Source organism: Empidonax traillii, unplaced genomic scaffold, assembly GCF_003031625.1.
Source record: "Empidonax traillii isolate 1590-97213 ecotype Southwest subspecies unplaced genomic scaffold, ASM303162v1 scaffold58:size1836614, whole genome shotgun sequence".
Classification (NCBI taxonomy): domain Eukaryota; kingdom Metazoa; phylum Chordata; class Aves; order Passeriformes; family Tyrannidae; genus Empidonax; species Empidonax traillii.
In genome coordinates this window covers 213,895-229,978 of record NW_020955251.1, presented here as the reverse complement: position 1 = coordinate 229,978, position 16,084 = coordinate 213,895, and the positions used below count along the sequence as shown (strand labels likewise).

General features: G+C 41.0%; 1 protein-coding gene across 1 annotated transcript in view; it reads right to left on the bottom strand.

Annotated features, from left to right (window-relative positions):
* Nucleotides 1-16,084, bottom strand: part of DPP6 (dipeptidyl peptidase like 6) — a 245,207-nt gene that overhangs the window by 69,444 nt on the left and 159,679 nt on the right. Inside the window, exon 8 of the mRNA XM_027879778.1 lies at nt 10,388-10,508. Coding sequence (XP_027735579.1) covers nt 10,388-10,508 — 121 coding nt within the window. The remainder of the gene's footprint in view (nt 1-10,387; nt 10,509-16,084) is intronic.

The window sequence follows — 16,084 nt, the reverse complement described above, 5'->3', positions numbered from 1 at the left end:
AAGAAATGACTATTATAACTATAAATAAACTTCAATATTTAGCTTTTAGCAGCATTTTGTGTTCTTGTGCTGTTTGATGTGACACAAAACAACAGAATATTGTTTTCCAGGGCAGAGTGACATGCGAGAATTTGGAGAGTAGGGCACCGCAAACTTTTAGTCATTAAAAATACAACACCCCCCTCAAAAAAAAAAAAAAAGACTCAAAAAAAAACAAAGAAAGAAAGAAGAAAGGTATTCTAATCATACCTTTCTGGTATGCAAACAGCAGCTTGTCAAGCTGGGAGCACAAGCTGGCTGCAAGTGTGATCATTCAGCAACAGGATGACAGGATGACACAGATGAACACAGAGACGACTGTGATCCTTTTAGAAGAAAAGAAATGGGAAGAATGGCATCAAATCCAGCTCTACATGGCTTGGCTTTGCTGTGGAAATAATTCTCAAAGTAGGAAACTTGGTTTGGAATGAAAAGAGTAGAGAGCAGGCAAAGAAGCTGGGCAACACAGAAGTCTTGCTGGAGGCTGTAGACCTAAGCAGACATCATAATACAGGTTTATTCCTCACTCTTATCTCTGGTGCAGTATCTGGCTCTGCTCTGGTGGGCAATGAAACCTGGCTCAATACCTATCACCTCATCTCCATCCTCTCAGAAATCCCACTGGACGTGGGAAAAGGCTGCAGGGAGGCAGGGCAGGGTGAAGGTCAGAGCAGCACCTGCTGTTATTTGCCCTGAATTTGAAGGAAAACATCTCCTACACGTTACAGTGTTGCTTGGTCGCTGCAATCCTCAGCCCAGGGCAGACTGAAGGTTTCTGCCATCCTCTTGAATTTGGTCCCTGCTGTCTCAAGCTGGTTGCTGTGCACACACGTGTGGTGTTTGCAGGCACCTGGCATCCCCAGCCTGGCACACAGGAGCCAGAGCATCCCTGGCCACTTATATTTTACTACTTAACCATCCAAAAGCTTAAATATTATCTTCAAAATACACTATTTCCCCCCATTTTTCTAATTACCATCAACTCCGTGCCATGGTTTCCCCTTAGACCTGTACCCACTGAAGACTGGAAAGCAGCTGGTGCAGGAGCTACACCATATGGTAGTTACTTATAGCAACAACTAATTGAGTGTTGAGGGTGATATAGTCCCTGGATGTTTCACCTTTTAGAAAACTGCTGGTATATTAATCTGATCACTTTAACGATCTGCTCTAATTCTCCAGTTTTCCTGATCCAGAGCAAAACCCAGGCAGGACCCCCTCCATGTCCTGGTTGTTATCAACACTGCAGACACCCCTGGACTTCTTTGCCCGTTTGAAAAATACCATGTACTGCAACACCCATACCCCTCATGTTCTAAAGATCTGAGGTCCAGTGGTAACTCGAAACACCGGTGGAAAAACAGATCTTGTTTTCCCAGTACCAGGATCTGAGCATGTTGGTTATTATATACCTCATGCAATGCCAAGCACGTGCAGTACAGATAGGAATGCTAAAGGTCTTTTTTCACATACAAAGTTTTAACCTCTTGCCTGTTGTGTTGAAAGAGTGAACTCGAGCTCTGTGGGGGCATCCCTGGTCCCTCTTTGTACTTCCCATGTCATAACTCTGTCCTCCTAGTCACAGGCCCACTTTGACCTCTGAGTGCTTACAGCTACCATAAGGATTTTGAGTTGTAGTTTAACTGCACTTCAACTTGTTTTGTTTTGTTTTGTTTTGTTTTTTTTCAAATTGGTTCTTTTTTTAAATTACAGGAGCTGAAGTACACAAATCATAAGCTGACTTGTGTCATCATTTTGGATATTCTTTTGATTTCCCTGCTATTATACAACAACGGACAGGCCAACTGTGAGACTCACATATCTCAGCAGAATTTTCATCCCTTTCATGTAGCTTTCACTCGTTCTAATTTGGACAGAGTACATTAATTTTTTTTTTTTTTCTTAGGGCAGATACTCTTTATTCAGGCCAGGAAGCAGTGAGACAAAGAGGACAGCTATTTAAACAGCCTGTAGCTTTTCCACTGGCCCCTGAATTTCCATGAGCAAGGCTGTACCAAGGAAGAATCGTGCATCAAGGAAAAAAAACTACAGACAATTACTTTTTAGGTCAAACTGATGGAATTATGCACTAACATAAAATTTCTATAGCAATCTTTCGATTTCATTGTGCATTCTGTCCTTTTAATCACTTCTTGATAGCAGCATTATAAAAACATGAAGCTTGCTTGCTTCCTTGAAAACATGTTTTTCAAATAAAAGTACTCGGACACTCCCAGAAAAAGAAAACAAGCAATTTTCCTTGGGGGAATAATGAGGCACATATAAATGTATCATAATAGAGAGCTCCATTCCCCACACCCATCTTGTCCAAGCAGTTTTTATGTATTCACCCTGTTATATATAAAAACAGGTATTCTGTAAATTCTGAAGGGATATTCCAAGAGCTCTTACAATGACTTTGTAATATCAGAGCCAAGATGTCTAACTGCAAAGATATCAGAAAAAGCCATCAAAACTATATATATAATCATAAAACTTTAGATCTAGAAGCCCAAAGAAATCATCTAATCCCTCCCTTGCACTGAAATAAGACTGATGTTTATCTCAACAAGCCATGGCAAAAATCTGTCTAATTCACTCTCAAAAATCCCCAAGGACAGAGGTCCCCTATCCCTGGGAAACATGCCCTAACAGCTATATTTGTCCCCACTAATACTGTACATAGATTTGTACAAATTAATGCAATTCTTTTAATCTCCTACAACATTCTACAGCCTGGAAGACTCTTATGTATATCACAGGCCCCAGGCTCAATTCTATCAACATGGAAATGATGTATTTTTGTTTTACTCACAGTGAACCTGATCACCTAAATACATTCTCCGGCTTTTATCCTATCAAACCACAGATATGATTCTATGGAGGAAAAGCACAGCTCTCAAATTTGACTGAATGGGAAAATAAAATTCCTCTCCTAATTTTCTGGGAATAATATCAGTTTAAGATATTTCCTTTGAAACCCTGACAGTGGATATAAAGCATGAATATTACAGCAAGGCCCTATCATTCAGCATCCTGGTGTGGATCCAGAGCATCACTATTAGCTTTCATGGAGTTATTCCAGACTTCAACTTAGCATGGCATAGGTCAAAATCTGTTCTGCAATATTTAAAGTGCTAGTATACTAATTGGTTATTAAAAATACCAGCATAATCAGAAAATGAGGACACAGATCTCCAATAGACAATTTAACCCAAGGCCACTGTAATGAAATTGGTGCAGAGAAATAGAACTCCTGTACAAGTAGAAAACAATAATAGCTCTGTTATACAACTTATAATACACCATTTTGGGGGAAATATTTGACTCAAGTGATACAATACCTATTTTGTGATACCTACTGGGCCTTCAGGGCAAGCAAACCCAACTTCACTCCCTGAACACTTCTTTAAGGGGCTGGCAGCTACTGGCTGACCAGTGACATCAGGACAAACAACTGGCTTCCTTCCACTGCCCCAAGGAGATCACTGACCACAGTAAACAATATTCTGTTTTCCTTCCAAAAGCCATCCTGAAGCCTGAATGATGGTGATCCAAAAATTAGAGGATGACAGGTGTTGGTTTTGGCCAGCAGCCTCCTTCCAAACAACCTTCTGCAGAAAGGGAAGGTTAAAGACTGGGCTAGAGCTGGCAAGGTTTCTCATGGTGCAGTACTCGATTTTGAAGCCAGGCCAGGTAACAGCACATTTTAAAGTTTTCAGGAGCTTGCTGATTTCTAGGCAGGCATTCACAATGTGCATTGCAAATGGTTCAATTTGCCCTGACCTTTGCCTACTGAGAAGGGCCAGAAGCCCGTTCTGGTGATGCAATCTGTAATGTGAGCTTCCCTGGGATGGGGGAACCTCCACCAAAGCAAGAAGGTGAGGGAGCTTCTATCAAATTTTTCATGACACTATCTGTGAAATTCAAGACTCTCTTTTCCTCTTCTTTTACATGGAGGAGGCACTATAATGTTGCATCTATTTCATCTTCCTTGAAACAGAATTATGTATGGTGGAAATATCCACTTCAAACACATGGCTGAGGTGAAGAGCTGCTCTTCAGTCTGACTGCAACTAAACTGGGCAGATTTTATGCCCATTTGGTATAAATCAGCATGCACACAAAGGTGCACAAAAATATAGTCACCTTCAATAGGCAGCTAAATAATGGCTAACTGGGACTTGTATAGCCCCAGGTGCCACACATGAGCTGCATGTACTGAATGGGTGAATGACACCCAATATGCAAAGCAGAGAAAAACTTGCTATTTTTAGTATGGTAACAATGTCACTGAAGAACCACACTGTTTTTGCTACCTCGCCTGAACAAGCACACAAATGAGAGAACAAATTACATGCAGTTTCCCCAAAAACCCTGCAAACCATTAGCATGCACTTGAGGGCAAACTAAGGGCTTTTAGTTTGAAGTGCATTTGTGGCCCTATCTTGATGCCATTTCCCAGTTTCAAATGTTTCCCATATTCCCTTTACACCATAGCAGCCGTGTAGAATAGCAAAAATTATTCATGTCTATGACATATTTTCTTTGTAACTGATAGTGTGCAAGTTCTTAAAAGCAAATTAAAATCTATATTCTCTGTCCCAATGATTCTTCACATATCTTGTCAAAAAGGAATCTTTCATAGTCCCATTAGGGCTGATGCCCTTAACTGTCTGGAGGACTGGCTTTTGCATGGAAAGAGATTTATTTATCCAGAGTATCTTAAAAAATGCAGTGATGACTCAGTCTAATTCTTCATCTCAACCTCCCCCAACAGGTCTTGGAGCTACTAATTACTGGGAAAGGTTAACCCTGACTGTGAAATATGAGGATATGTCATCTCCCTCTCTGGTGGCACTGAACAGGAACTTTAGGAGATACTTGCTTTCAGACTAATTATGAATGTCCCTTTTCAAATTCAGGTATAATCTGATCATCAAAGCTCCTGTTTCCAAGCAGAAACAGCATTCTCATATTATATAATGGAAAATTGAGTACAATACCAAATAAGTTAGGGTACTGCTTCAGCAGAATTACTGAGCATTTTCCCAGTACTGCGACTTCTTCCAGAGCCCCAGAATTAATGCTTCTAAACTTAAGACATATGTCTACCTAACTTGCTTGAAATACTATAAGCATAAAAGATACTGCTCAAAGTAACTGATATTTGATTTGGCAGCTCCTACCAGGCGCTGGTCTTCTGAGACCAGTCATACATGTTCTAAATATACCCTCTGATATTTTTTGTGAGATGCTGATTAAATTATGGAAAAGATTTTTCTTTATTACTGTGTTCTCTTTCCTCTCTTTATAAAGCCTAGAAAAGGAACAGAAGCGCTATTAGCATGAATCAGCCAGCAGCTTTGGATGCTTAGTTCCCATAAGCTCAGAGAGAGTTTCAGGGAAACTTATGCGAGGGGAAATTGGGACTCTTTACTAGATCTTGCAGGTAAAAATTCTGCAGTTTCATTGTCTTAATGACGATGACATCCTGGCCTCTCCCACCAGGTGTCACTGCGAAGTCACATAAGAGGATCTGTTGGTGATCACGCAAGACGCAGGCAAAATGAAGATTAATAAGGCATAGGAATCATCTCTGAAAAAAAGAGTCTTTTTTCCCCTCCTCCTCTTGGTTCCTAGCCAAAAAATAAAGCACAGCAATGCCAATGTGCATTAAGCTCAACAAAGCAGAGTATCAGTTTTAAATGATGGCTGTGTGTAGCTCATATTGTGTGAGGGTTTTAAACGTGTGTCATGGGAGCTGGGGCTGAGGTTTTACTGACAGATGTGGTTCCCTCTGATGTGAGGATGAGAAGATGTCCAGATGAGACATCACAGCCACGGTGTCAGGACTAAATCTAGAATGGGGATGGTCTCTTTAGGATGATCTTTATATTAGAGGATATAGAGAAATATAGAGACTTCCAGGACAAACCCTTCTGATCCTCTGACAGTGACATGAGATGAGGGAGTTACTCACATGCAATTCTTACTTTTGCAACCAAAGTCCCTAAAACCCAAAAAATGTGTCCCACAGACCAAACTGCAAAATAGTTTCTAAGTTTTTCTGGTTTCTACTCCTACAACTGTGGGCACATGCAGCAAAACACAGGGAAACCTCTCAGTTTCACGCTTTATGGGTGGGATAGGACCATCTATAGGTAAAAATCCTTCCTTCCCCTCCCACCAGTGACAGCAGCACACATCACGGTGCCACATGCTGCTCCTCCATGATTTCCAAGCACACACTTAGCAGTAGAGTGTAATTCCAGAAGTTATCTGCCTGTGAACACAGATTTGCTCAAAGGAGATCACACCAGGACTTTATAGCAGTGTGTCCAGAGAAGGTCCCTGTCCTGCTAACAGGACCCTGAATTACCCTGGTGGGGTGTTCTTGGTCTGGCAATAATGTGCCAGTCTGAAAGGAAGAAGTCCTCCTGCCCCATTCCCCAGGATTCAGTATCACACAATCCCAAGCTTAATGAGCTTCTGAACTGCAACACGGGGACATCTCAACATTCTGTTTGCCACTTAACAGGATCACAGAGGTGATCTCTGTCAGACCACCATGCTGCCACCCTTCCTCACAATATCTGGACATTATTTGAACAGCCACTTCTAAGTGCTTGGTGGCAAATGAAGAGACTTAATTACACCAGGATAGAATTCATTTCTGTGGAAGAGTGCCCTAATGAAATGTTTAAATGAAGTGTGTTTTACCTGCACTTTACTTTTTCAATGTACATTAGTTTAAAAAAATTACTATTTATACAAAGAACATATAAATACTCTTATCCTATTGCTTTGGAAGTACTTTGTGCTATACCAGCACTTGTTTTAAAATTATCTTTAAGACTCACTGTTGCTGAAACATATTCTCAAACCAACAATGATCATACAGCAAACTGAAATATAAACCCCTCTTTGCTGCTGCTATGCATTTAAATGTGTAGCTGATTTCAGCTGCAGAACTTTAAACTCTCTTTTATAGGATGTTACTCCATTTTAGTGTAAGCATCTATCACGCACAGCTCTGAAAATATTCAGTCAGACTATGAAAACATTGTCAATGCTTATTTTAGTAATAAAACCCATGTTTAATCTATGCTTTCATGTTACAGTAATCTATGTATCAATCTATAACCTTCCAGCTAAATGCACTAAGTAGATTAAGCTCTGATTGATTTGAAATGTTTTTCACTATATTATCAAAAGTCTACAGATCAGCATAAATACCTCGAAGAAATTTTCCCCCCTCTGGCAGACTTACAAAAGCAGAGCTTAACTTGAATTGAAATGAACTTCTGCATTTTTTTTCAGGGCAGAAAGCCTGTCACTTCTACTCTAGATCTGCTCTGCTTCTGGACTTCGTAAAAACCTGTGATTAATAGTACAGTGCATCTATTCTGTCGTGACAAAAGCAACGACAAAAGCAAAAGTTACGAAGGAAAGTGTCCCCTCTGGGTCCACCTTTCATATGAAGTGTCAGGAGTCACCCCAGAGGGTGTCACTGCCATTTGCAGAGTGCGCTGTGAGAACAGCTCACAGAAAGGGGAGGGGGGATTGTTGCTGATGTGCTCCTGCTACATACAATAAAAGACATTAAAAATCAGCTTCCGCAAATAGAAAACACCAAGTTTTGTTATTTTCTGTGCTGCGTTCAGGGAAAGTGAGAAGCAGGTTGTGAGCTGTGACAGTAACCCAGCGGGTGCTGCGAGGAGGCTCAGCTGTCACTGCCAGGGGTCACCAACTTCAGCAGCAAAAAGAGCAGGCGAGGAAGAGGAGTGCGCTGAACTCTCCGTGACCCCGCTTCTCACAGCTCCTTAGCAGACTATCTGCTGTAGATGGCTGCACAGATGGGACGAGATTTCTACATATGCTCAGCATCCATCCCGGTGGCTCGCTGAGACGGCAGCAGAGCAAACAAACACGAGGCTGAGCATCCCACCCAGCTCGGTCGGGGAGGTGGGGAAGGCACAGCTACAAATGGCGGCGTGAGAAGAGGAAAAAGAGCCCCGAGGGGGTAAATTTCAGTCTTTGCCCGGTTTTCAAGAATTTCCAGTCAGGTAGGTATGTTGGCAGAGCATCCCAGCTTCTGCCAGGGCAAAGCTTCAGCCTCACTGACAACGATACCTGAATTCCCATGGACTCTGATGGGGAGGTGCCACTCCTCTCAGTTGTCCTTATCCATTCAACACCATGCAATACCCAACTTCTTCTGGGATCCTGCTCCATCCATCCATGTGTGTAGACAGCTGGCATCTGAACAAGGTAGATCCATCTGACACTGTTGCCCTTCAGCTTTGTTGAAGCATCTGCCACAAGTCCTCAGTCCTGATGCTGATCCCAGGCTCATCTCCATGAGGTTTACACAGGTGACATGGTGCAAGAGAAGGAGCTCAGCTCACACAGTTCAGCTCTGGATTTGATTTTGGATTCTGCACCTCACTACTTGGGAATGTTTATATGTCGGGTTTTCCTGTAGGAACTTCTACGCCTTGCTTGTGAAGTAAGAGAATTATTTAATTCAATATAAACTGTATTTGGACACAAACTGACATTTCCAAAGGGATGCTATATCCTAATTTCTTCAAAACCTACTCCCGGTAAATAGCAGGTTCAGTGGTTCTAATCTGCTTCTGCCTCACAGAGAGGTTACAGAACCTGGCTTGGGATAACCAGACGCTGTTTGATCATACATTCATTTCTTACCCTGGTACATTTGCATAAAGTGTACAAGCAAGTTCATTATAAAGGACAAACCCGAAAGTCAGTGTCAGCCAAGAAATCGCCTGAGCAATCCCATAATTGAATAAAAATGTGTGTCAGCAAAACAAATGTCATCATGGGCTTGCTGGTGTGCTTGGAGTTCATGGGCTTGACAAACTCCTCTCAGCGTGGTGCTGTGTGTGAGACTCTACAAGAAAACCTTATGTACTAAATGATGTTTATCAGCAAAATGTGGGTGGTAGTAGAAGGCACATTTGACCTACAGACTCAAACAGGCCTGCCCACAACTGCTGCAGCAAATTAATACACAAAGAAAAAAGTGAAAGAAAATTAGCATTTTGTAACTTCTTAGCCACTCCTCTGGTGTCCTTCACAAGGAAGACATTTACTTGCAAATATTCTGCGGTGCAGTGTAAACACAGATTTAAATATCAAATGTAATAAACTGGTACCAGATTTTTCCACTGATGTGTTTGATGAATTTGTACACTGATTTATGTGAACAGCTTCTTAGGGAGTGGCAAATAAAGTAATTTATTTTAATTCCCTCATTTTTGAGTTAGACGGTCCCAGCTTAGCTCTGATACAGAGTAATTTAAGGAGTGATTCATGTTCTTACACCAATTAATGGTTACTGGCATCTTGCAACCTATTCTGTTCTATTTCTCAAGAAAACTGGGAACAGCCAACAGGACAGAGTTAACAGATGTATCTGGAAACTTTCTCTCCATAGAGGTAAAAAACCTTTGGGACCATGATGGGAGCTGCAGGAGGAAGTGTGACTTTAGAGGGAAACTGTATCACAGGAAAGAGACAGTGCCAGGTCCAAAAACCAGGATCCTTGTGAGAAGGAACTGCTCTCAGCATTAGACAGCATGTTGTCTGCCTGTTATATTTATATGTATACATTAAAATTTTAATTCTGGCGCAGTTTTAGTTTAAAAGCCCCAAATAACTGGGGATAGCAGGGATCCTTTCCTAAGCTCGGGAGCAGGTGAGATCACTTTGCAAGCAGCTGCTCACAGACACCTAAATGGCCATTTGCCAGCTGAAAAGATCAAAGTAAGGCAGTGCTCCAGAGATGACCCTCTACCCCATCAGGCTCATTTTCAAGGGAAAGAAGCCAATTACTGGGAGAACCTGTCTGATTTTAGAATTTTTTTTCTGTTCAGGTAGCAAGACCTGGGCAGCTTCCAGGGCCCACCTAGCGCTGTGGAAAACAGATAATCAAGTACAATTGTTTCCTTGCTTCTTCCTTTAAAATAAAACCACTTTCCCTCCCCATTTCTGTCCTTTATGTGATTTGAAAACTGGCACATCTATAAGGGATTGAAGGCGCCACTAAATAATGAAGCAGTTCTGTTCATTAAAGCTCAGTGATTTATTACCTTTGGACTAAGGGAAAGAAAACAGCCTGAAAACAGAATTCTTACATCATTTCACATTAATTCCAGTCCAGCATATCAGGCAACTGTTAGAATAGCAGATTTTCAGCTCCGCGCTCCACCAGTCCCCAGAAATGCAATGCCAGATGTCTAATCCAGCCACTTCTGTAAATCTAGAGTGTTTCAACTTAAACTCATGACTAACTACTGCCCTAAATATCGTGTCCTACCTTCATACAGCCAGTCGCTGAGCCCATTGAAAATTACACCTTCCTTTCCTGTGGAGACCACTCGGATGGCTTGTTTCCCCACATGAGCACAGTAATAGATGTTATTCTCAAAGATAAATATCTGATTTGAAGGGAAAAAAGAAAAAGAGAACAGCATTAAGCAGTGGCTCCATTATAAAATGTAGCATTTTGCTTTCACAATAATTGGCAGCACAAAATCACACATCACATTTTTAGAGCGTCTTTTGTCCAAAAAAGGATTTCCACAGCTTGCTTCCAATGCCATCAGCTAATAGAAAGATGCTGATTTTATGTTTCTCACTCCTGTCTTTGATTCAGAAATTGAACAGTGCAGTTAGAGGGCATGACATGAAGAATGTCATCACTAGGAATTTTGAAAAAGTGATCCAAGACACAGTAGCAGTTTGCACAGCTGATGCTGATGCTATGTGGTGACTGAACTGGCTACTGAGAATGGCTTCTTGCTTTTTTCCAACTGCAGTTGCTTCCTTAAAACACAGCTGGCAATCTTTTAGACAAATCTGAATCTAGTTTTTAATGCAGATCCAATGAGACAACATTTGCTATTGAACAGGGACAGTCTATGTGACTGTGCCACGTTGGTCAACCAGGCATGAAGACGTTGGTGTTTAATCTGGGGAGCAGGAACTTATGCTCTGAGGACACAAAGGGGTGTGCTAGACCTCCCACCCTACCCCAGCCCCCAGGTCACCTTCCTCCAGGAGCCAGGGCAGATGGGACAAAGGTCACGGGGTCTCACCTCCCTGCCAGCATGGATGCAGCTGCCAGTAACCTCCAGCCCATCTTTGGAAACCTCCTCCCTCACATTGCAAGGATCTAGTGGATTCAGGTTGCTGAAAGATTACATGATCAAAACATCATGGGACCTCACAGCTCCTTGGGAAGCCAAGGGCAGGCTCCCACTAGGATTGCCGTTGGGTGCCTCTGCCTGCCTCTGCAAATACTTTCTCACACAGCTGGTGCTGCCTGAGGGAAAGCAAATACGTCTTGGAGAAGAGTTAAGAAATATAAAATTCTTATCAATCATAAAATTTCAATTCAATATCATCGGGAAGGTAGTCTAACACAAGATTCCTAAATAAGCCCCCCATTTCATTTTCAAGCAAATTTTTTTCAGGGTCATCATATCTACTGCTCTGAGGATGCTCCTGTGAGACAGGCTCTTCATTTGGGTGTTTAAATGCTGATCAGGGCTTTAGCCAGACATTAATAAAAATATTTTTCCATGGCATCAGTCTTTATAATGTGGTTAAATGCTTTGTACTGTGTTTCGTTGTCATCAATGACACAGTTCCTGTCCCCTCATTCCAAAGTGAACCACATCCTGCTCTTGGTAGAATCACAGAATCATTTAGGTTGGAAAAGACCATTAAGATCTTTAAGGTCCCTTCCAGCACAAACCATTTTAAGATTCTGCAATTCTATGATCACTGAGCCCATCTACACATCCTCTAAGTACCCCCAGGGATGGTGACTCCACCACTGCCACAGGCAAGCCTGTTCCAATGCTTGTCAACCCTTTCAGTGAAGGAATTGTTCCTAATATTCAACATAAACCACCCTGGCACAACTTGAAGCCATGTCCCCTGGTCTTATTGAATGTTCCTTGGGAGAAGAGACTGACCCCCACCTGGCTACAGCCTCCTTTCAGGTAGTTGAGGAAAAGTTTCTCTTCAGCTTCCTTTTCTCCAGGGTGAACAATACCAGCTCCCCCAGCTGTTCCTCATAAGATTTGAGCTCCAGACCCTTCACCAGCTCTGTTGCCCTTCTCTGGACACGCTCCAGCACCTCAATGTCTTTATTGTAGTGAGGGGCCCAAAACTGAACACAAGATTTGAGGTGCAGCCTCACCAGTGCTGAGTACAGAGGGACAATCATTTCCCTGGTCCTGCTGACCACACTATTTTTTGATACAGCCCAGGATGCCAGTGGCCTTCTTGGCCACCTGGGCACATGCTGGCTCTTGTTCAGCTGATGTCAACTGGCTCCCCCAGCTCCTTTTCCATGAGGCAGCTTTCCAGCCGCTCTTCCCCCAGCCTGTAGCACTGCCTGGGATTGTTGTGACCCAAGTGCAGGACACAGCATTTCACCTTGCTGAACCTCATACAATTGGCTCTTCTGTTGCATGGGCACCACATTTGCTGACCTCCAGTCAACTGGGACCTTCCCAGTTAGCCATGATTAATGGTAAACAACGGAAAGGGCCTCAGTGATCATTTCTGCCAGCTCCCTCAGTACCCTTGCATGGATCCCCATAGATTTGTTTGTGTCTAAGAGGTGTAGAAGGTCACCAACCATTTCCCCTTGGATTATGGGGGCTTCATTCTCTCCCCATCCCTGTCTTTAAAATATTTTTAAACTATACTCAGACTGCAAAGATGTTCTGAGCAGGGTATCAGAAAGCTACTTGGACTGAAAGACAAACTGTTACCATGATTTAGTAGACATTTATAGATGGGTTTTTATACACTTGGAGTTATTGGAATAAATGCTATGTATCTTTGCCATGACACTAGAATGTAATTTCCCATGTCATGAAAAGACAGAACTGTGAAAAATACTTGCTTTCAGTTTCTGTTTCACATCCCCTTACAGTTTATGTTTCACCTAAAGATGAGCTGGAAAGATTCCAGAAGAAAGTATACATCCTAATTTAATTTTGGCAGCAGTTATAGTGAGTTTGCCTAAGGGTAAAACTTATGACTGAAACGGCAGCTAGCTCTTCTTCCTTTTCAAATATGAAGAGCTGCACTCAATTCACAGGTTTTGAAAGTAAAAAATACTTTGTAGAAGATGCTACATTCTCCTTGAATTTTAGTGAACAGAGGAGCCAGATAAGGGATTCCAAGTAAAGAATTTTATGTGCTAGTCTGCATATGAGAGGGTTGTTGAAGCTTAAATATGCATTACAATCAGGAAGGCTAAGCAGAATAAGATACTTTGGACCCAAATAAATCCAAATCTCTGTGTCTGAGCCCTAAATGTGCTGGGGTTGCTTGGGTGGGAGCTGTTCTGTGACAGTCACACAATCAAGTGGAGTTATTCAAGTGATAAAACCCTTCCCTTGCCCAGATTCTTCCAGCAAAAGGTTTGATGATATTTTGTACTGTATTAAATTTTATATGAGTTTACAGGAAAAATAAAGAAAGTCGATTGACAACCTGTACCTGCCCTTCCCTTTGTAAAGCATTGCAATGTTTTCTGTCTTCACTGTTTTGTCTTTCAAAGCTTCCTTGCACTAATCAGGCTGTGTGAGGTATCTGGTAGCTGAAATGGAAAAATAATATAGTGCTCTGACTTCAGATTGTCTCCCATATAATTCAGAGCCAAACTGCAGCACCTCATAGAGAATTTAAAATTATCCTGCTAACTACAGTGCCTTGTACCCTAAAAATGTCAACCATAATCAAGATAAAAGATAACTGAAGCAGCACAAGGAGGATTTCTGTGTAATGTATCTTATAAATTAAGAAAAAGCTTTTGAACTTCCTGTTATTCATCAAGAAAGAAATGTCTTTGGATTACTTCACATTCTGGGTTTGATAGATATTTGGTGATATTATGAAATACCTATATAGTATTTTTTACTGTTTTGGGTTTATGACATCAAAGCAGTGCTTTCTATCAAATGATCAATTCTGTCAACTAATTAGAGGATAAGAAAATTTAGTAAAGAAAAATAATAAAAATATATACAGACACCACTTTCACATTCTTTTATGCTTGCTTTACATAGCATTTCTATTCAAATGCAAAATGATGACAGAAGGGGTCAAGCTTAGTTTTATTATTCTCTGTACAGCAGACAAAGACCAGAGCCAAAATTTCTGGTGTCTTCTCTTTCGGTATGCATATTTGAGCAAGAGTTTACCCCAGATATTCTTGCAATATATATGCCTTAAAATCCAACACTGATCACAACTAATGGCATGGAAAATCAAGAGTGTTGATCTTCCTGTGCTAAGTGAGGAAGATCCCCATGTTGGATACCATGTCTGATTTCATCATGACACATTCAACACGGAGGAAAGAGAGGATACTCTGAAAGAAGTAAGAGGAATGGAAACATCCATACATAGACTGAAGAAACAGAAATTGCTGACTCTATAGAGTAAATTGAGACCTAAGTTCTACAAGATATTGGACAGGACAAAAAAAAAAAAAAAAGGAAAATTGTCACCATTTTATTTCTTCAAATCAACAGGGAAATGAAAGAAACCTAGAATACTTTTCCTACATGAAATCAGAATTAACACATGGAATTCCTTGCCACTGGATCTAACAAAAGACAAGAACTTCCTTCTCTTCCTACTGGATGTTATAACAGATGCTCAAAAGATTAAACACTTAACAAAAATAACTAGAACATCTGAGGGGATTAAGATAAAGTTTTGGGTTTTTTAAATGCATTCACTTAATCCCAGGGTAATAAAAATCAATGGGGATTTTGCTGTTGGCTTTATGTGGCTCAGGATGTCACCTGAAAGTTTCAGATATAACCCCTTTAGCCTCAGGTATCAACACACCACTAATTCCTGCGGTCTGGGAAGAAATCTCTGTCTGTTTGCAATTTGTGTTAACACTGATTACTTCAAACCATTTGACATCCTTGGGTGACACAACTATTGGAGAAAAAATACCAGACTGGTTGGACCACAAACCTGAGATGGGAAGAGAAGTCAAAGATTAAGCATCCAGTAAAATTTATATAGTAAGGAAAATATTTGAATTGTCAACAAATTAAACTTTATTCACTTCAAACACACAAGAGCCTTAACAACACTGATTGATTTAAGGAGAATTTCTTTAAAATGATTTTGCAACTGCTTAAGGGCTTCTAAAGTAGTGCTCTCTGCCAAACTGACCCAGAGTGGTGTTAAGTAATTATGCAGCAGTAATTAAAATACTGGTGCTTTTAAATGGATTAATTTATGGACCTTTTCAGGAATGCAATGACAATAATCTCTTTAGGACCACTTCAAAAGTCACAGTGACCAATTATTTTGAGCAGGTGAATACTACATCTCCTTTTATACTTGTTCAATCCACCTTCCTTCCAGCCAAAGAGGTGTGTGAAAATCCTATTTCTTCATAGACCAAAGGAAAACAAATTCATGTGCACTAATCTGCATGTTTACTGCTCCTATTTATTTTCCAGCTGTAAGGTGGCTGTCTAAGTTTATGTTCTCTTTACCCCACCATTTCTAACAAGTATAACTTGTCAACTGAATGAGCTGCATCACTCAAATTTAGCATCAACAAGCATAAAGTTAATGCCTAGGTGCTTATTACTTTAAATTATTAGCACATTGAGAAGTGTGAATGTTTCCTACACATTAAAAGACAGCTTTCCAAACTGCAAGGTGAGCCCACAGGATTTATCGATGAGAGAATAGATAACATGGAAAGGTTGTTCATTCAACTTGGAGAGTTTGATCAACAAGAACTGGCCTTCATGTATAGACAGGCACAAATTCTTGGCTTGGCACTGTTTTAAATTCAAAATCTGTTCAAACTTCCTCTGAGGCTTAAAAAGATCAGACACAAAATGGAAGACACAGTGAGTGGGGAGATAGAACTACAAATCAACATGCTACTCTCTCCTCATCCCACATAATGTACTTCGTTGTTCTTTTGTTTTTAGTGTTAAAACCT